Source organism: Rhipicephalus microplus, chromosome X (genome assembly GCF_043290135.1).
Source record: "Rhipicephalus microplus isolate Deutch F79 chromosome X, USDA_Rmic, whole genome shotgun sequence".
NCBI classification, from domain to species: domain Eukaryota; kingdom Metazoa; phylum Arthropoda; class Arachnida; order Ixodida; family Ixodidae; genus Rhipicephalus; species Rhipicephalus microplus.
Window position 1 is genome coordinate 88,366,427 of NC_134710.1, and position 21,461 is coordinate 88,387,887.

At 41.8% G+C, this 21,461-nt stretch overlaps 1 protein-coding gene across 6 annotated transcripts in view; it reads right to left on the reverse strand.

Moving 5' to 3' along the window:
- The window catches only part of Prp4k (Pre-mRNA processing factor 4 kinase), a 179,772-nt gene extending 161,675 nt beyond the window's left edge, over positions 1-18,097 (reverse strand). For 4 of the 6 annotated variants that reach the window (XR_012886888.1, XR_005110443.2, XR_012886887.1 and 1 more), the window contains exons 1-3: positions 17,694-18,095; positions 4,146-4,610; positions 2,543-3,208 (exon numbers count right to left, since the gene is read on the reverse strand). Coding sequence is in view for 2 of the 6 variants with exons in the window: in XM_037427374.2 (XP_037283271.2) it covers positions 2,543-3,208; positions 4,146-4,610; positions 17,694-17,767 (1,205 nt within the window). In the remaining 4 variants the exon portion in view is untranslated. Of the gene's footprint in view, positions 1-2,542; positions 3,209-4,145; positions 4,611-16,777; positions 17,069-17,693 lie in introns of those variants that run through there. The other 2 variants (XR_012886889.1, XM_037427375.2) reach the window with 2 other exon arrangements.
- Between the last annotated feature and the right edge of the window lie 3,364 nt (positions 18,098-21,461).

Here is a 21,461-nt window from a genome sequence, read left to right on the forward strand (position 1 = left end):
AGCAAAAAGGTGGTCGAACAAACAAAGGCCATGCCTTAAAAGAATATCTGTAAAGCTACCTAGACTTTCACTCAAAGGTTGTTACGTGACTAGTCATAGTACTAGTCTCACCACCAGAAAAAAATAACATTTCCTCACCGCTCAATTAAAGCAGCCACTAAAAAAAAAGGCCAGTGCGTGACGCTGTTTGCTAAAAAAATCACTGTTTACCGGGAAAAGGTTCCTGGAAGAATCTACGGGATGCGAAAAACTCAAGAGGTGTGGCACGATGCACACGTAGCCGGAGAACTACGTACAACAGTAGCTCCTCCAAATGCAAACCAGTCCGATCACTTTTGGGTACACTGTCGTAAAAGCCAGAAAAAGAACTAATACAAAAAAATACTTACCAGAGCCCACAACTGGAAATTCGAACTAGCGACCCCTCACTTGGAGCTCACTACATTTGACAATTCCACCATGCAGTATACGTCTTCCAGCATACTAGTTGTGACCTATTTATACACACCGCTTATCACTGGCAATACACAGAGCTTAAAGGTATGTGTGTTCACTATCTCCTAGAAGATGGCATGAAGGGCACACTTCAAAGGTCAGAGCGCTGGAGTTTAGGTATCTACTTCTGGCTTGTATTTTGATATACAGGGCAAGGCCGCCCATGCTCATGCGCTTATCTCTTTCTTGAGGGGAGAGGTTTCTACTTTTTGCTTTTTCAACCCAAAGTTTGCATCAAAGCTATAAAACGAAGGTCAGGGAAGAGAAAATAGACAACCACCAATTTGTGGCACCAAGCCACAAGAAAATCCATATGAATTTCTCAGAAAGAAAGGCTTCTTAGTTGCCAAAAAAATTTTTCTTGGTCCAGGGATCGAAACCGGGACCAACGCCTTTCCGGGGCGGTCGCCCTACCAATCGAGCTAACCAGAAAGCTAGCAAATGGCAGCGCAAGGGTGAATTCGACAACTCTAAGCACATGGGTACAAGTAATGCAAATGAATTCTGCGAAGACCCGCAAGGTGGTGGAAAGGTTAAAAATGAAAAAGGGTTCTGAGGAGACCCGCAAGGTGGTAGGAGGGTTAAGAAAGCGAAAATAGACAACCACCCATTTGTGGCACCAAGGTACAAGAAAATCCGTAGGGATTTCTGAAGGAAAAGCTTCTTAATTGCCAAAAAAAACGCCCGGGTTCGATCCCCAGACCAGGACTGCTTTTTCGGCAGCTAAGAAGATTTCCTTCTTGAGAAATCCATATAGATTTCCTTGTGGCTTGGTGCCACAAATGGGTGGTTCTCTATTTTCTCTTTGTTAGCCCTTCTGCATCTTTGCAGGCCTCCTCAGAACTCATTTGCATTACTTGTGTGAATGTGCTTAGTGTTGTTGATGATTTCACCCTCACGCTGCCATTCGCTAGCTTTCTGGTTAGCTCGATTGATAGGGAGACTGCACCGGACAGATGTTGGTCCAAGGTTCGACCCCCAGACCAGGACAAATTTTTCGGACTACTAAGAAGCTTTTCTTTCTAAGAAATCCGCACGGATTTCCTTGTGGCATGGTGCCACAAAGGGGCGGTTATTTATTTTCCCTTTCTTGACCCTCCACCACCTTGCGGGTCTCCGCAGAACTGATTCGCAGAACGAAGGTCACCTTGCTTGCTGCAGCAGCCACATTTGCAAAAGGAATGACCTTCTAGCTGGAAGGGCCAAAGTAGGAGCTAGTTGAAGCCACAACTGTGACAGTTGTTGGTTTGCACTAATCTTGTGTATACATGTGCATTATTTCCGTGTATTTATCTTTCCTTTTTTTTTTTTGTTACAGCAGAAAAATTTACGAGAGCGCACGACTGGGGATTTCAACCAGCGACCCCTCGCTCCACAGCTCACTGCATTACACATTTCCACAACTGCAAGTGTTGAGCGCACTGCAAGCGTTGAGCTGTGACAATTGTTAGTTCACACTTGTTCTGCATGTGTTCCTTACGTGCATCCTTCATGCTTGAACAACGCGCTGCAAGTTTCGAGCTGCTTGCCATTCTACATGTAACATTTCAATATGTTCCTACCGTATTCATTGCTTCACCCTTGCAGTGAAAGTTAGACTTTTCAATTTGTGTTGCTTTGAGAAACGAGACTAATTTAATGATTAGACGGGATTGACATCCTGAAAAACAATTAGACTAGTGCTCTAGACATAAAAACAGAGCATGTCTTATACTCTCCACAGCAAGAGATTAACTCAGCACGGTTTTTCGCACTCATGAAAAAAAAAAACCGTTGACACATCTATACACACAGTTTGCAGTTTTAATATACGCTGTACAGGAAGAGTTACAGGGCTCATAAAAAGAGCTGCGTGAAATCCACCAGCAAGCTGCGTAAGTGAACTATGCCTATTTTTTCCAACATAACAGGAAAAGAGCAGTGCCATGCTCACAAAGCATTGTAAGCATAAAGCAATTCTGAGATAATATACCAAACAATGTCAACGCTTCCTTCAAGAAAAGCTTAGAAAATGTCTACCAGAAAAGTAAAAGGTACTACAGCATACCTGGGTGGTGATAACCGCCGGGAAGCTGCACGTCGAGGTGAAGGACTTCTAGGAACATGTCGCTCTCCACCACGCCTTGGTGATAATGAGCGCCGTCGCTCAAACTCAGGTCCTCGATAGCGGGGTGGTGAAAGTTTCCTCAATGGTGAAGTCTTCCTACTAGGCGATATATTCCGTACAGGTGAGACTTTTCGCACTGGGGATTCTTTTCGTGAAAGTGACCTTCGAAATGGTGATGTCCTGCGATCTGGTGACAATCTACGAGATGGTGAAGCTCTCCAAGCAGGTGAAATTTTGTGTAAAGGGGACACCTTTCGAGGTGACACCCGGTGCAAAGGTGACACTCTCTTGGGAGATGATGCTCTTCGTGATGGAGACCCCTTTCGGACAGGAGAATATCTGCGGACTGGAGACATGCTCTTACGACCAGGAGAATATCTACGGACTGGAGACATGCTCTTACGACCAGGAGAAACCCTGCGACTAGGGGATGCTTTTCGACTCGGTGACCATTTCCATAATGGCGACTTGCGGGAAGGAGAGCTTCGCCTTGAGGGGCTTTTCTTTGGGCTCTTCCGGTATCGTGAAGGGCTCTCTTTTTTCTGCATGAACCGTTTCTGGCTTGGACTGGAAACATCCTGCCGAGACTTTTCAGTGTGGGCTTTCCTGGTAAAATAAAAACTCATGTTCAATACGCTGAAGTTCAACATTAAGTGAATGCTTCGTTGCTCAGGGTACAAGGCCAGAATTGAGAAAATGAAGTTAAACTTTTTTTTTTAATTATGACTTTAATATGCCACAATCGGGGGTGGCCTGGGAACAACAGGCCTGTTTTCCTCCAACTTAAAAGTTCCAATATAAATATAACACAAAGCAAAATAGACAGAAGGAAATTAACAAGAAGGTAAGGCTCGCTACTTGAACATGACTTTAGCCATTTGGCTAAAGCCCATAGAAGAATTCGGGGATGAGAGACGACTAGCTGTCACTGGCCTAGGTAAGAGGTAAGAGCGCACGCATTGACAACAGCTCTGCCTGCCCTACTGGCAGGAAGGTAACAGGGCATTCCAATTTCTTCTATCTCTTTAACAATATAGGAATTAAAAATATTTTGTATAACACTCCACAGATGGTGCCTTACAACTTCCAGTACATAATCATAACTTACAATGGGCCCAGATAGAGGGGCCTTTTAAGGGTATGCAAGCACAATATAAATCAGCATGCCTTAACCTAAAGGACTATTTTCATCATATGTTCATGATTACTACTTTCATCATTTATCAAAAATGCTTGCAAGCTCACAGAACAGTAAAAATATGAAAGCACGACAAGCTGATACTACAGTCTGTATGATAAAATAGTAGAATTTATATAAAAGTGCTCAGAAATGCCTGAAATAGAATACAATATTTAGCACACAACTTTTGTGTGTGAAAGGTATATTTCTGAAAATTTTAAAATCAGAACCTGAGACGTAGATTCAAGTATTTATAAGCTGAATGCGCATAAATTGTTTATCACTTCTTTAGCCTCGCAGTAACAAAAACAAATTACACACGAATGGCAATCACTGGCAGCAAGGATGAACCAACCAACCAACCTGCTTGAACGAGGAGAACCGTCCTTTTCCTTTTCTTTATGACGATCACTGCGAGAATGAGCATGCTCTCGATTTTTTCCCTCCCAATCAGCCTTATGGTCTAGAGAAGATGTCCTTGAATGCTTCTTGCTACTGCTGTCTTGGCTTTTGCTAGACAGCTTGGTCTTCTTGCCCTTGTGAATTTCTTCATCTGAGCTTCCATAGTCACTCGGCACAAGTGTATAAAGCTTGGCCTGTAAAATTGCTTTCTGCTCTTCTAACTCTTCAAGGTTCATGTTGCTAACTTGAAGTGTGTCCCGATCGGTCACGGTGTCCAGAGGAGGGGGGCCTTTGTCACCACTCGATTTGCGTTTTTTGTCCTTGGAACTACGATGATGCTTATGCTTGTGCTTATGCTTCCTCTTTTTGTGTTTCCCGCCCCCTTCCCTGGCCTCTTTTCGGTGGGGTTCTGTAAATGGCTCATCACTGAAAAACAGAATAAACATGGCTAAGACAAAAAACAATACGACAGCAATCGTACAATGGTTATGGTCTCTACTTCGTTTATAACCATGGTATCACACACCATGTAATGAATGAGAACAACTATGTAAGCATCTGAGCACTGATGCAAACTTGTAATGATAGCATAAAAGTAAGAAAATTATAAGGCTAGTCTTACACTCAATACAAACAGAGTGAAATCAACATTTGCAGGGCTTGCCTCATGATTCTATGACAGCCCAACAAATGATAACAACCACCACAAAAAAAAAAAAAAAAACACTGGCTAGAACTACCTAGACTCGATTGCCCACAAACAGTGAAAAATATTTTCCTGAATTTACACACGAAAGGCTTTGTCCCGATGTGTTTGATTCCATTAACTATCACCAGTGGAGCAGCATTTTCAAGGGCTTAAAGCACAGTGTTACATCATTTACAACCATAACCACCTCGAGGGTAATGTGCAGCTTACCCATAATTGCGGAGACACAGCACATAAGTTGGGAACCATGTTTAAGAGATACCAGGCGACCAGGAGTAAGAGAGCTGTATTAAATAAAATCCTCATGCCATCTACACTTCAAGGTGCTTGCTTTAGTGCACGTTTACATATATATAGAATAAAGGAAAACACTAAACTACATTTTATTACTGTTAGACTACCAGTTTCCTTGACAAGTATTTGACGTTCAAATACGGGATAAAATTTTATCAAAGGAGCAAATAAAGGAATCTTTTACATTTGGTGTCTGTGCACATAATACTGCAGCTGGGTGATGCAATAAATTTCATAATACATAAGATATTTATGCCTAATCAGAGTAGTAAAGTAGGCTTTCATTTTTATTATATTCTGAACCTTTTGGTAATGCCTATTTAGGACAGCACCTTAAAATAGAACGTTATAGGGCTGGCCCACATACTAACATGAACACTACCATGACATCCTATACATATAAATCAACTTATACCTTCTCACAACACCAATTCAAATAAACCACTTTTTAAAATAGTCTATTGAATTGGCCAAAACGAACTCTGTTTTTTTTTTCTTAACATGTAGATTTATATTATTTCTACCCTAAAAATTCCTTTTGCAACCCTAGGCGGCAAAAAAGTAAACATGCATTTGATCTCTACCACATTACCTTTTACTAACTGTATGCTGTTAATTGTCCCTATATTAGAGTTGATGTGGGAGTACACTTTTTTATTACAATCTTTTGCAACTTAAAATGTGCAGAGATGCCTTAGTTTGTACTGAGAAGAACAGCAGCACCGCCTTCGCTTGACATAGGATCAATGCTCATGAGAGTGACAGCATAAATGTTGTCAACTGCGTGCCTAGCGGCACCTGCAGACGAGTTGGAGGAGTACAGGGATAGGGTGGCAATAGAGGGACCTGACGCGAGGACGAGCATCCAGAAACCATCTTTTAACTTCAAGAAGGGCTCAAAACGTCATTATAAAGGTGGTTAAGCCACAGTTGCACTCGCTCCTGTGAAAGCAGAACCTAACGTAATGAACAGTTTGCAAAGTGGGCTATCGGCATCACTGTCGCTTCATAACAATGCTGGAGAAGGGACTCAGTTTTTTTTGTTTTAGAGGCTTCTCAGAATGAGTAATTCTATTTACAAAATATCCATGTGCTTTTGTAATTAACCACTGCAAGTTTAACCACACCAAGGGGGAGCTTTCCGTTGCACCTTAAACTAGGTTTATAAAAAATCAGTTGTCAGTCCCATTGAGTAAGTTAGAGGCATACCAGGCTTCATTTTTATTAACATCAGTCTAGTGCAGTTCTAGTAGTACATATTACCTACCATTCTGACTCAACTACCTTTTTTTTTGTTCCATACACAGACACCTTTACTACACAACATCTTTTTTCATGGTTCTGCACTGCCCATTCTACCAAAAAAGAAATACATGAAGCAAATTTTTAAGCTGGGTTCTATTAAAAAACAGGACACTTATTATGCACTAAACACCATATGAGCTGTCAAGCTTATTAAGCCATAGTGCCCCAGCAAAAGTGAAGATTACATTTGCAGATACCACAAGCACAAACTTCGAAATGCTCTTTTATGCAGTAAAGTATCACAGCCTTACTTCGTTTCCCACAAGTACAAGATGACTCTGAACCCATACAATGGATTGGCATTGCATATTTTTTTTCCCTTCCTTTCTTCAAAAGGCTTATTGACAGAAAAGAGGGGGGGGGGATAGAATGTCCCACTGATAGTGAATATAATAATAATAAGAAGAAGAATAATAACAATAATAATATATGGGGTTTTACATCCTAAAACCATGATATGAATAATATGAATATGAGGGACACTTTAGTGCAGGGCTGTGGAAATTTTAACTATCTGGCGTTAACGTCCACCGATATCTCACAACACACGAGCCTCTGGCATGAGAGGTAATAAGGCAATTTGGTTGTTTAATTCAGCTCACTGAAACCTAGTGAAAAAGCAGTGCCGAGTTGTGCACTTAGTGACATGCCTGCTAAATCCTGTGCACACACTACTCAATCCAGTTTTAACACAAATGCTGCGTGCTTGGAATCTGCCACTTGTCTATAGAAATCAGTCAAGAAAGGTGCATATTGCTGTGGTGTTGGAATGACCGTTGCAAAAGCAAGCAGCGGAAGTTTCAAATTACTTCATACCTGTACCCATTAGCCACAATGTGAGCTGTATTGACAAAGAAGCTAACGAGCCCTTAATAAGCTTTCAAAAATGTAACAACACTGGCCAGGACTGACTCAAAGATGCCTCAGTAAGTGTAAAGACAAGTTAGTGCTTTGTGGCAAGAGCACTACCCGGCATTGATGAGTACGTAGGTCAAACCAGTGTGTCTGAGCAAACTTCTCAGAACATGTAACTTAGAAGTGTGGCAGCTTGGGCTAGTTGGTATGGCATTACGATAGTTATAGCGCGAGAACAAAACGACGACACAGAGACAGAAAGAAACGTCAGTGGACAACTTTGGTATTGCCGATATTCAGTTTCCGTTCTATTTCAGCTATTTATATGAGAAGCAATAGTTAGAAGCAGAGACAAGATTGTACGTGAAATAATAGAAGTACCAGAAATTTCAAAAAGGTATAAAAAGTGCGTCAGTTGGCATCACTTGCTCTTACAAGCAACGAGTGATTTTTTATTGTTTTGTTATTATTAATAGTTTAATAGTACAAAGGCTACAATTGCCATAAAGCAGAAATACTATGGCAGATTTTCTATTGCAATATATGCGATAATGGTGATGTTAACTACCGACAGCAATTCTTTGTGTCTTATCATCATCAGACTATATTCTGTAGAATACAGGAAAAAGGCAACTCCCGGTTACCAATTCACACTATCGCCAGCGAGCTGATTCTATTTCATTCCTCAAAGTTAATTTATCACTCCATCTAACTTGCAGCCATATTCAAATGTGTTTTCGGTCCCTTAGTAACCATCCTGCTCTCTCTCCTACACATTCCATGGCCATGCCAGGTCCATTTCTCTCGCTTAATGTCCACTTGACTATCCCCTACCCACGATTGTTGCATAACCTACTCCGCAGTTTTCTGATCGCAATGTCAGTGAAATGCCCTGTTACTTTTAGTTTTTTTGGGAGGATGAGCATTTATACTTACAATCAACAAAGTGAAGTTCAGTTGCAAGCATCTCGTCGATTTGTCTTTGCCTTATCTTCCAGGAAATATCAGACATGCAAGACTACCTAGCACAATGCTCAACGTTGGTTAAGAATGTTTTTATGCATCTCCCATATTACCCTACTTTGAGCAGACACTCTGAATGGTTAGCTTTCCATCGCTATGGAAAAAAAAATGGAACCAGAAATATTGGTTATCAGTTCTTTATAAAATCCACCAAAGTGAACACAACAAACAGTACATGAGAACATGTGCGAAATATATTTTAGGTTCTCAATGCATCACAATCAGCAGCATTTACAGCATGGACACAAATATCACATCCTGGTGCTCTGAGGTGAACTGAAACTGAAAAGAGCAGGACAAACAGTACATGGGGACATGCCCTAAACGTATTTTATGTTCTCAATACATCACAATCAGGAGCATTCACAGAATTACAACACGAATATCACATCCTGGAGCTAGTTCCACAGCTGTTATGACAATATTGACAGACTGGCGGCTGTTTAGATGCACATTTACATAAGCACAATATGTTAAAAAGAACATCAATTTCTTATTTCTCTGCATTTTATAATGCATACAGTTGCAAAGTTGTCATTAATAAAGCCTTCACATAATCAAGGACATTAAATTAGGCAACAGGGGGACGTCACAGAGCTCGGTGTTATCACCAACCTTTTCCAACATCGTGATGTTGAAACTGCCTGAACAGTTAGGAGATATTGAGAATTCAAATCACACTATTTACGCAAACGACTTGACATTATGGATTAACAAGAGCAGTGACGGGCAAATTGAAAGCTCTCTAAAACAAGACGACAAGTTAAGCTAGTTGGATTACGTTCATGTTTGAAAATTCGATTAAAGCGGACCGAAAAGACATGGACAGAAGAGGCATTGCTCCGCAGCCCAGACCCCAACATCCAGCAAAACATCATCAAAGCCCTTGCTGCTGCCATTGTGTCTCAAGGAATGCCACCCAACAACTAGGGGTGACGGGCGCTGCCTGATGTTATTGACTTTTTTTAGGGGCGAAGCTCCTTAGGGCGTGGGCTGTGCGTCCCCTGTAGCCTGTATGTAGCCACCTCTAGTTTAGTTCTTGCAGTGTTCACTAGATGGCGGTACCATCCCCTGTATGTAGCCACCTCTAGTTTAGTTCTTGCAGTGTTCACTAGATGGCGGTACCGTCTCCTGTATGTGGCCACCTCTCGTTTAGTTCTTGTAGTGTTTACTAGATGGTGGTACTTGTAGCTGATGATGAAAAGATGCAAGATGTTATAAACTAGAAAGCGGTACTTGTAGTTGATGAAAGACGCGAGATCTTATAAAATAGGAATGATGTCACATATGGCGCGTGTCATTGGTTGAAGGCAATCGTTCGATTTAGTGCGACGACGTACGCTAGGGGGAGCGATGTAATAAAATCGAGTGGGCAAAATGTACAGAGGATTCATGGTTTACCAGGTTTACCTCCGGAGCTTCGCCCACTCATCATCATTCACTTCGTGGATATGGCGAAATTTTTTTAAATAAAGTTTTTGCTCTCTTTCTCTATTAAGTGGCTTGACCACCAGTGTAACTCACACACTGTCAAGAGAAAACAGTAGTGATTCCCACTGCAGAATGCACCCTCACATGATTTCGTTTGGTGAACTCATTTCACTGAGTTGAAGTATGCAAGCCTCGATAGAGAAGGCTAACAGATATATATATTAATAGTGAAGCAGTCTGAAGATTTTTATACCACTGTTTTATACATATTGATGAAAGAGCGCAAAAGCCACATTCACACACAAAGAAAGAACAAAGAAGCATGTATGCGTCTTTTTTTACATGTGCATGAATATGTGCTTTTTGGGCTTTTCATAAATAGCATCGCTCACCAACTAACCTAGCACAGGATAAAATGTCTTGCAACATAAGTTTTTAGAGATTCATGTAAGCAGTTAATTTTCGTAGCTATATTGTGTGCTGCCAACATTGTTCATCGCAGATAACACGTGTAGAGAGAAAACATCTGAATTCTTGCTGCACTCTTCACGAGTGTGAACTACTCAACCACATAGCCATGCCAGTTCTTGAAAGGGCTCCAAAAAAATAGCCCATAAGGGGGCGTTCTATCAGGCAAGGAGTTGTATGTGCAGCGACACAAACATCGTGTGGATGACAGATGGTGGTAAACCAGGTGTCATGCCATGTCACAAGACTGCGCAGCTTCTAGGTGCACACACTGCAGCTTCAAAGTTTTTTATCACAGGTGAACTGTGTAATGTCTCGGTGCATTGAAGCAGCCAACATGTTGCCTACAGCTATGCCATAATTTGTTATCGTCGTTAACCAATAGCAGCATCAACACCAGCCTTTTATTGACATGCATTGCAGCCACATAGTATTGCATCAGGTGTCATGCTATGACAATTGAATGATGATTGGTGAATTAAAAGTTGCCTGCCTATTACAAAGAGGACAGCCACAATGTATCAATACCATTAGCAGCATCATGAATGTTGCCTTGCATTTGTGTAATATAAATCCTTCTGTCATGTCTTATGAATTATATAAGGCTGAGATCTTTAATGCTGTCAAGTTTATACAAAGGGTTGTGCCACAAGCAATCATCAGTGGCCTGGCGAGATCTTTCTCTACAAAGAAATTAACACAACCGATTTAAAGCAACTCACCAACTACATGCTATGCAAAAATCATCGACAGCAGCTTAGCCATAGTTTATGACACTGCTGGCACAGACACTTTCAGAGCATTAATAGTAACTAAGAGACTTCAACGACCTTCTTTTGTCATGATCTCGCCATGGGCTTAATGTGGACTACATGTTTACAAACAACAAATGGTTTCATCCTTTGCAACATGCTTTTTGACTCACGATGCATTTCTCACGGCATTAATTAATGAGCACATTATACCACTACATTTTATACGTAGTAACTGCAGTAAGCCCGTAAAAAAAGTTTATGGTGGGCTCTTCGAAGGTATTTCTTAAGCTTACGCTGACTGCGTTATGCATTCTGCACAGAACTTGAGAATGTTATTGAGAATGTTATGTAATTGGTGAACTAAACAACACAACAAATTTATTATTCTAATTTTCAGGCCGTTTATAGACACAGTCGCATGGGGCTTGTCACCACCCATACCACCCAATGGATGCATAGTTTGCTCCTGAGCAGCCATTACCACTTGTACCACAGCTTGCGAGCTATTGATAATAATGCAACTGCACTGATTTTCTTCATGTGTACTGTGGCTTAACTTAAATCCCATTTAAATTATACGACATAACTAATATAATAATACTTGAGGTTGATTGATTGATATGTGGGGTTTGACGTCCCAAAACCACTATATGATTATGAGAGACGCCGTAGTGGAGGGCTCTGAAAATTTAGACCACCTGGGGTTCTTTAACGTGCACCCAAATCTGAGCACACGGGCCTACAACATTTCCGCCTTTATAACACTTGAGGTTTTACGTCCCAAAACCACCATATGATTATGCGAGACGGCGTCGTAGAGGGCTCCGGAAATTGAGACCATGTGGTGTTCTTTAATGTGCACTAACATAGCACAGTACACTGGCCGCTACCATTTTGCCTCCATCAAAATGCGATCACCGCAGCCAGGATTGAACCTGCAAACTTGGGGTCAGCAGCCGAGCAGCATAGCCACTGTTTTACCAAGGTGGACTACCACACAACTATCAGGCAGGCATTTGGTCCTTTTCATCGTGTCACTCTCATTTCTCACACAGATTTCAAATATGAAGCATTGGAAATATATCAACCTTTACTGCCCCGAAAGGCTGAGTTGCAGAAGATGACCATGTTTACTAATAAAGGGCTCACAGTCATTTTCAATTGAAGGAAACAATTAGAAAGACATCTGGAACACAAAAACAACCTGGAAGTTTTAGCTAGACTGTAAACCTCAATACTGGCACTGCTTATGCATAGTTAGCCAGTACTAGCTGCCCCTTAACACTAGACTTCCAAGACATATTTAACAGAGTGCTGTGTCATCATATATAGTCTATAAGGCAAAGTTTCCACCTTTCCATTACAACTTATGTGTATGGGCTATACTGACACTACCAAAATACAGGGTGTTCAATCTGCACTGAACTGAGGACTACACCCTGGAATTCGACCTCATTCCCACTTCCAAGTATACCTGACACACAAACAAACAATAGCAGCCAGTCTGGAAGACACAAAAACAAAAAAGAAAAAAGCACTTGGGGCAGTGCACACAGTAAAAAAAAGAGAAAAACATGAAGCCAAACAAAAAAGTTTTGCTTCAACTGTTGGCCCACCCTACTTTTGTTCAGTTATAACCTGCATGTTGATTTGCATGCACCAGTGAGGACAGATGCTGCATACATACCAACAACCGCAGTAACCTACACAAAGACAACTGAGGTTTTTTACCCATGTGGTGGTTATGGTGCTCGACCCAAATTTCACGGGATCAAAACCCGGCTGTCACGGCTGCACTTCTGTGAAGGCAAAATGATAGAGGCCGGTCTGCTTGATTAAGGTATAGAGGGGGGGTCAAAAGTTCCCAGGCCACTGTCCCATGTATTCCTATGGCAGCGTAACCTAGAAACTTCTCTCCCCCCCCCCCCCCATCATATAGTGGTTTTGGAATATAAAACCAAACAATCATTATTATTACTCACGGTTCGTTTCAATTATTCAATCTTGCATAGGCCTTTTAAGAAAAGTGTTTTCAGGAGGTCTTAAAAGAACAAACAAATGTGTAGCATGTAAACACAGGCCATTAATGCAGAAAGGTCAGACAATAGCTGTAAAAAGGACAGCAGCTCAAATGAGGTAACAAAACAAAAATAAATATCTAAGGTGTGCACACCAGAAGACATGGAAGTGCAGCCAGTTAGACTATGGAGGCAATGAGGCAAGCCAGAAAAAGGAATGTAGCCATCACATTGCTGGTGTGCATGAAACCCATGTTAGCTTCTAACAATGTTGCACAGACCACCACAGGTGCTACTCAAAAAGACTTTCACTTTTGCAAGAAAGAGATCCAATAAAGCAGAGAAAAAAAGTTATGAGCGTAAATACAAATGCTGCTTGAGACAAGCATTACCACTCTCAGAACTTGCATACGACACTGCTGTTGGTGAAATTATGCACACAGAACAGAAGCCACTGCAAGCCTCTAAAAGAATAAGGATAGTGAGCCAGACAATTTTGGTGGGTCACTATGAAACAAAGCAATCTATGAGTAGCCTTATAATCTTACAAAAAGAAACTCTTTGTCCTGTTGCTAACCTCTCTTTTAATGCCCATACTTCACAAATATTCGTTTAATATATAATAATCAGAATCAGATTAAACCTGCTCTACAAGTATTTTTTAGTAATCTCTTTTAGATCTGATATCACAAAAGGTTGCAGCTATATAAGTAGTTTGCCTAACTTATAATTGAATCCTTCGACGCACCTAAACCAACACTCTGAACATTGGAAGGCGCAGAGACTGCACACAAATTATGGCTTCCAAGCATTGCGATATTGCTGGCCAAATACACTAAATAAATTAATAATTCTATTGTGATAATGTTATTACACTCTCTAACACTTCTATTTTAAATAAGTTTTATTAGTATATATGCGTACTATTATTTTCTGTTTGTATACTTATTTCTTTCAATGTACAGCATGTGTGTTGCTGGTTTGAATAACATTGTATACCTTCTTTGTTCCAATGCAAAGCATGCACATTGCTGGTTTGAACTGTCTTGTGGTTTACTTAGCTCTTGCCGTTTTGTTGGCACAGGGAACATAGGGATGTGGGGCACTGTCAAGCTGGTATGTGCAGCTTGTTATCCCTACACCAGCCACTTACTGTACAACTGTATGTGGTAAATAAACTCAACTCTATCAGGCACGTGGTAAAAGTACAGCTCTATTGCCTGTAGGTTTAAAGAAATGCACATATGAAAGAAGGTGCATTTTTAAAATGTTTAATTTTTGAGCACATGTGACTATTTGTCATTGCACAACACATTTTACCGTGACACATTTTACTGTCACATTTCATTTTTTTAATTTGCCTTCATAGTTACCAAGATGCAATATTATTCCCTTCGATGCCTTTACATTATATCAAGATTGTAAATATGTGCAAAAACTTCTAACTGAATAGTAATCACCGCTTCTTTTGCTAGAAATATATTTTTACTCGTGGAAAACTTTTCTTGGCAATCAAGGGAAACTATGGGGACAGAGCTACTGCACATGTACTCCTCTGCGAAGTAGTCTGATTCAATCTCGCATTTCGAATGACGGCAGTGTTCGAATAATAACAACGCATACAATTTGCTTCGTCTGCTTAGACAGCTATATATGAGTGAGATTCATCACTAGCTCCTTTGGCAAGTCGTTGGAATAGCCGGAGGATGACAAACGCTCAACTAAAGACGAAGACAGCATTTTCACTGCGAGGTGCACATAAAACATGCGATGTTCTCACAAGTGCAAAAATGCGAAATTACTCTGCATAAAGTAAAACAAATGTGAATATCTACTTGGTGCGTGCTGCATCCCTTTATAAACACCGTCCCATGGAAAATAATGTTTTTTATGATCTTCATATGGATAGATGGACGCAATTGTGAGACTATATTCTTCAGTAGCAGGAGCACATGCCCAGTCTGGTTCTGTAGACTTCCCTTCATTCAGAATGTTCACAAGAAAATGTTTTCCGCGACTATAGTTACCTGCAGCTAGTACCAGCACATAACATGACACTAGCTGTGGCAAGCAAAACAGAAAGCTTTACAGGATGTACATATCTGCAAATGTTTTTCAGGTATGTGGCTAAAACAACAGTATTTCTCTCAATCGCCTGTATATTTGCTCAATTAAGAATACCTAACGCTAGCCAGACAAATGAAATTAGTGGTAAAGATGGCACACATATTTAATTTACCCAAGCAATGAACTTCCACCTTTAAAACCACATTAAACACAAGTTGCTGTTCTTTACGTGTCAATGAAGTCATGCCCTAATTATATGCAATAAGGCCTTATATACACAAGTTAGTCACTACATGCAGCGGGTCACAATGTCAACATGTGCAGCCCAGGATTTAAACCATTGTTCAAGGCCTAATTGCAAATATTTTTTGTTTATTTTATTTTACCAGCGCACAAGAGCAAGAATAACAGTACAGTAGCTTGGCCTATATCAAGCTAGTACCCAGTGCTTTTCTGGATATTTACATCCTGCCAAAATGAAACACCTTTCTTTCGAGACTAACTGAATGTAAAACTAGTTTCATCCAAGCCGTTTAAAGCTTGCCAATTGGTAATAATAAGATTTCCTTGTACCTTATTTCTACATGTGCTACTGCAATAAAAGCATCACCAAATGTTACCTGAATAATGCAGAAAATCAGGTGGACCCAGTTTTTCATCACTGGCACCAGCTTGCTTGTAGTGAACATCAGCAAACTTGACACAGTACAAGTCTAACAAAGGCAACGTTTGACTGCAACCAATCGACCCCATTCGCTAAACAAACATCATCCTTCCCGGATTGAGCCTGCCTTCCTATTTTGGTTATTGCAGTACAAGCCAACTAGTGACAGGCATCCTAATGAGAGAATGCAAATAGCTCATTGGCAAGCCAATAAAGCCTTGTCACTAGTTTTTTCTGCTGCACAAAGTGTGCTGCACAAAAAAATGTAGTCTGTAAAAAGTCTTCAGTATAACTCTTTCAGAGCATTGCCAAAAAAGCTCGGTTTTGCTTTCTAGAGTGAAAACTGCTTTTTACACATATTTTATGCATAATTTATATCAATGCACATTGCATGCCTTCCCTATTTGCATTACATGGCTAAACTGTGGCTTAGTGGCTTAACATATCAACACTGGAGGTGAGCTGGTCTTGTTTGTTTCTCCTTACCTTCAAAGGCTTCCGATTTGCACTTGACACATTTAACCTCCTAACACAATGTCGACTAACCTCGAACACGAGCCAGTTGCGAGAACTGGCTCGTGTTCGAGGTTAGTCGAGTGCAGTTTTAAAACAACAGACAATTTGCAAATGCGCTCCTAGACGAATATTCCAACTAAGAACGAATTAAAAATAAGAAGTACTATACCAATATGTCGATTATCAGTAAAGCCGGCATATGCGACCGAGGCTGCCGTGCAACTGACCGAAGACGAGAAGTATTGATTATTTTACATTCCAGATAAGATTGAACGAGAGATGGCGTGTTACCTTGAAGGTTAAAAAAAACACGCACATATGTGTTCGACCGTGAAAATACATATCGAATCTGCATCTGGCCCAGAACTCATTAAAAATATAAGCCTAGTAGAACGCGCAGAATGAACCATGCTCGTTGCGTCTTCCATGGTGTTAAGGAAAAACATTTAAAGAAAAAGAACAAGAAACGGCTCGGCATGCTTGTTTACCTTTGCCGCTGCTTCTTGAGCGATACCATTTCGCCAACTCGCACCGAACGCCGTGCTACTAAAATGATGAGGCCTCTTCAAATAGTCTCTAGCGTCCCAATGGCAAAAAACACTACACCATGGCCTCTGAACAGCTGCGTGTGTTAACTAGCATCACTCTACCAGAGAACACCTCTCTACCATTAGCAAAGGTTGCGAACAGAGCGGTAGGGGCGAACAGAACTTTTTTTTTTTTTTCGCTGCAACCGCGGCATGTGACACAGCCTTTACCAGCAAAACCACGACGAGAATAACGCCAGAGGGCTCTTGACGCAATGTTGCCAGGATGTCCCCAGAATCGTTACGAGTTGTTGATATGATTGATTTGTTGGTTTTAACCTCCCAAAACCACCATATGACTATGAGAGACGCCGTAGTGGAGGGCTCCGGAAATTTCGACCACCTGGGGTTCTTTAACGTGCACCCAAATCTGAGTACACGGGCCTACAACATTTCCGCCTCCATCGGAAATGCAGCCGCCACGGCCGGGATTTGATCCCGCGCCCTGCTTACAACGAGTTGTCTACCAAATACCAGCCAAATACAAAGCACGAGTTGCGCTTTTTTAACCCCTTTGTTTTCAACCTATTTTCACTAAAGGTCACAATGCAACATTGCGTTAAGTATCCCGGGCTCGCGCGCAAAATGTTCCACGTTCCAAGCCTACAGCTACGCAATGCCCCAAAAGTGTTTACACGAGAGAGGTGTTCTCTGGTTCTACTGTGTAGTACAATTTGCATTGCCCGTACATGCTTTCTGGAACGGCAACAACAGTACCTCATTCCGCAAATCACTAAAATAATCATCCAAAGAACACCTTCGCGAAGTAATGCGCTTACGCTGCAACCTCATCGACGAGCCATCACTGTGCACTCACCTAAAATCACCGTTCTTCACATCTTGGGTGGCATCCACGCTGAGAACGGTACTTTGAACACAAGACTTCGCCATTCTTCCCGCTGCACGTCTTTCGAACGACAAAAGATAAATCACTGACGCAGTTCACGAAGCAACCTAGCGAGAGCGTTCGACAGCGGCTGTTGATGTCACAGCGCGTGAGAAGTCACCGGAGCAAGTAAGTGTGCAGGCACCTCACCGCTGGGTGTAAAGGCCGTTTCACATGACGCAAAAGTAGCGATTTTCAGTCCACGTATTCAGCCAGCGAAAAAAAGGGCCAGTTCTTTCCAGCCACAGCGGTCCGCGGCGAGCTTCCAACATGGAAATTCTCGCTCTGGTCGCAGCAGCGGGAGCGATTCTTAGTCGAGACCCGTCGAAATAGGGCAGGGCCGACACCAAGCCGTCGAAATACCGTCGACGTTTTTTTTTTTTTTTTTTTTTTTTAGTGATGGTCGGTTATGGAGGAAGGAAAAACTTGGAAAGCGTTTTTAAATGACGAAACACAAGTGCTCTTCGTTACCAATCATGAAAAATTAAAACCATAACGCACAGATTGTTACATCATATTTGAAAAATTCTACAGTGTCTCCCACAGTCACTGCCCACAACGAACGGCGGCAAGAAACGTTTCTCGCCGCTCCATCCGCAGAGCGAAAATCGCGGACCGTTCGCGGTCCATGTGAAATGAAACAGCCATCAGCGGCGGTTGCGAACAAAGTGGTTGGAGCGAACGGAACGATTTTTTTTTTTCTTTCTTCCTTCGCTGCAATCGCGCTGCAAAGGCGGCTTATAGCCGCTGACCGCCGAAGTAAGTCATTTGATTATGGCCGTGAAATAAAGCAGAAAAATACTTCAGAATCAAGCCATTCTTATGCTTAGCAGGGCGCCGGAACTTTCACGTACTATGCCGGCCTTCACACTTTCAGTTAGAGCAGCGCTTCTAGGCGCCGGTTAAAACAAACATGAGAGCAAAAAACGCAAATCCGACAGATTGTGGCGCCCACTTTCGGCAGGACAGAACGACAGAACAGAGGAGGTGAACAAAAAAGGGTGATATAATTTTTCATTTCTCCCCTTTTTGAAGCGAAGTTAAATTATTTTTCGATGTTGCATTTACAAATGCTGCGTATTTATGAAAGAACGCTTGCATAGTTTGTCGGAGCTGGGATAACTTGAACTCGATGCGGACATTGAAGTTTGCGAATCAACATAAAACTACTGAGCATTATTAGTTTGTTTACTTGACATGACGCAATAATAATCAAATTTACAAATTTATTATTTGAGAGAAATAGTGTGTCGGTCGTGTGTGTCGTTCAAGTAATGAGAGGGGCTCCACCAAGTTAGTGCGCCTGACATCAAAAGGAAAGAGTAATGGAAGATCGGGCTGAGTTTTAGCCGTCTTGAGCTAGTTCGTACAATTACAAAATCTTCAATCTCCATGGCTTACTGTTGCTGTTACTGCACGAAAATATATGCCTTTCCATGTGCCACTGCTGCTGAATGAAAGGACACGCGGTAAAAGAGAGAGGATAAAACGAGCTGCCTGATATACACTCAATCGTAGTATGTATATTCTAGGGACAATACCCGTAGTTATGGTACTGATTCGAAGAGAGGATCGACCCATAGGTGCGGCGTCGTTTGGGGCAGGGCAAGGGGAGAGTAAAAAAGGTGAGCGGAAGAGGTGAGCCACTTGAAAAAACGGATAGGTGCTTGGCGAGCTGAGAATCGAACCCCATACCTCCTGTATTTGGTGCCTTTACCTCCCCGCAGTCTCTATCTTTCTCCATATCTTTCAACAGCAACTGTATGCTTGAAGAGTAGCTATGAGCTCACCCTATCTGGCACCTTGCTTGATCGCGGCTGTGGCTGACACTTTCTCTTCAGAGCTAAGCTCGAGCCACCATAGTCGAGCCTTGTTGTTTCACGTCCCGCATGCACCACAAACCGAAACCGAAACTGAACACCTTGGTTACGAAAAACGAGAATATCTGTGTAAAAAAAAACCGATTTCATGTGTAGACCAATTACATGAAAGCACATTACATGTTCACCTGCACCGACCGTCCGTCCTTCCATGATTCATCTGTCCGTGTTTCCGTTCGTCCTAACACCTGTCCGTTCAACCATCCGTGCGTCCGTCCGTCTTTCCGTCTTTCATATTAGCCGGCGACTTCAACGTAGATATTACAAACCTTAGGACGTAGCTTTGCCCACTCGTCATCATTCACTTCGTGGATATGCGCGGATTTCTTTCTTTTTTTTTTTTACAGGGACAAGATTAGTATAGTGTCGACCAAACAAACAATTATTTCATTTCTCGTATCTCTCTTCTCAATTTTCACCGTTATTCTCCAATATACTCATCGCTAGCCTCCCGGCCAGCGCGATGCATGAAAAGAAAATTAATGAGAAATTTTTATTTAATCGTCCCAGAATACTGGCACAAATGCGCGATGAGAAAAAATTTATTGATACGTGGGGTTTAATGCCCCAAAACGACGATATGATTATGAGAGACGCCGTAGTAGAGGGCTACGGAAATTTCAACCAACTGGGGTTCTTTAACGTGTACTAAAGTTTGAGCACACAGACCTCCAGCATTCTCGCTTCCATTGAAAATGCAGCCACAGCAGCGAGAATTCGATCCCGCGACCTGCAGGCGCAATTAGAAAGAAGGAAAAAAATGGATAGTACGAGTGCTGTGCTACTTACGCTGTGTGTTTTTCTGCAAGATTATATATTCTGTTCATTTTAAACCTCATAAACTAACTAGACAGCGCTACAGCAGCGCTAGCTAGATCAACCTTTTTTATATAATTTCTATTTGAAAAATCGTGCGCATTGCACTACGGCAATGCGCACGAAGGAATAGAGTTGTGCGCCGAGACGTTGGCGCATCGCCGCCAACAGCTTTGTTGCGCCGCTGCCGACGCCAGCTTTGGTTTTACCGCAAAACCAGTGTCACCAACATGGCCTTGCGTAAGTAAAGCACCGATCTGTAATTCATTAATTATTTTTGGCATCACGAGAATGCTTCTGACACCATCCCGCATGCCGCTCAGAGTGAGCGGCATGCAACAGGGGGCCAGAGGCATTTTCACAACGCCAAAAACGGTTATTGCATTGCAGATCGAATCTTTATTTACACAAGGCCTTGTTGGTGACACGGGTTTCGCGGTAAGACAAACGGCTTTCTGCTAAATTTTCGCGAAGATTTTGACACCATATTCTGTGTCATACTTAATGTTTTATAGAGGGACGTCGGACTTTTAAGTAAGATTGCGCGTATATAGTATGTGTGCTGGCAGTGAAAAGAACTGATGATTGTATGCAACAAAAATCACGTAGCACTACTCCCCCACACAGATCATTCGCCGGTGAGTCGCGGGATATGGGGGCAGCAATTGTATTTATATTTGTATTTTGATTTGTTTTCTTAAGCAGTCACCGAACACATCCATTGCCGTGGTCACCGACCTGTATTCGCTTGACTGCAGTGAGCTTGAAATTAAAATTAATGTTTATTTTGAGTCCAACACTATCGCTCTACGTTATTAGGGTATAAGGAGCACTGGGCAGTTGTTTCTGATCCTGTTATTTAAGTGTACCCAGCAGCCCCACCACGGTGCTCTAATTGGTTAAGGTAGCCGGCTGCTTTACCCACTTTTTGTAAACACACGATGAACGGTGAAGGTCGTTCACGTTTCGTACCCCTAATGCACTCAGCAAGTCATTTTTGTTC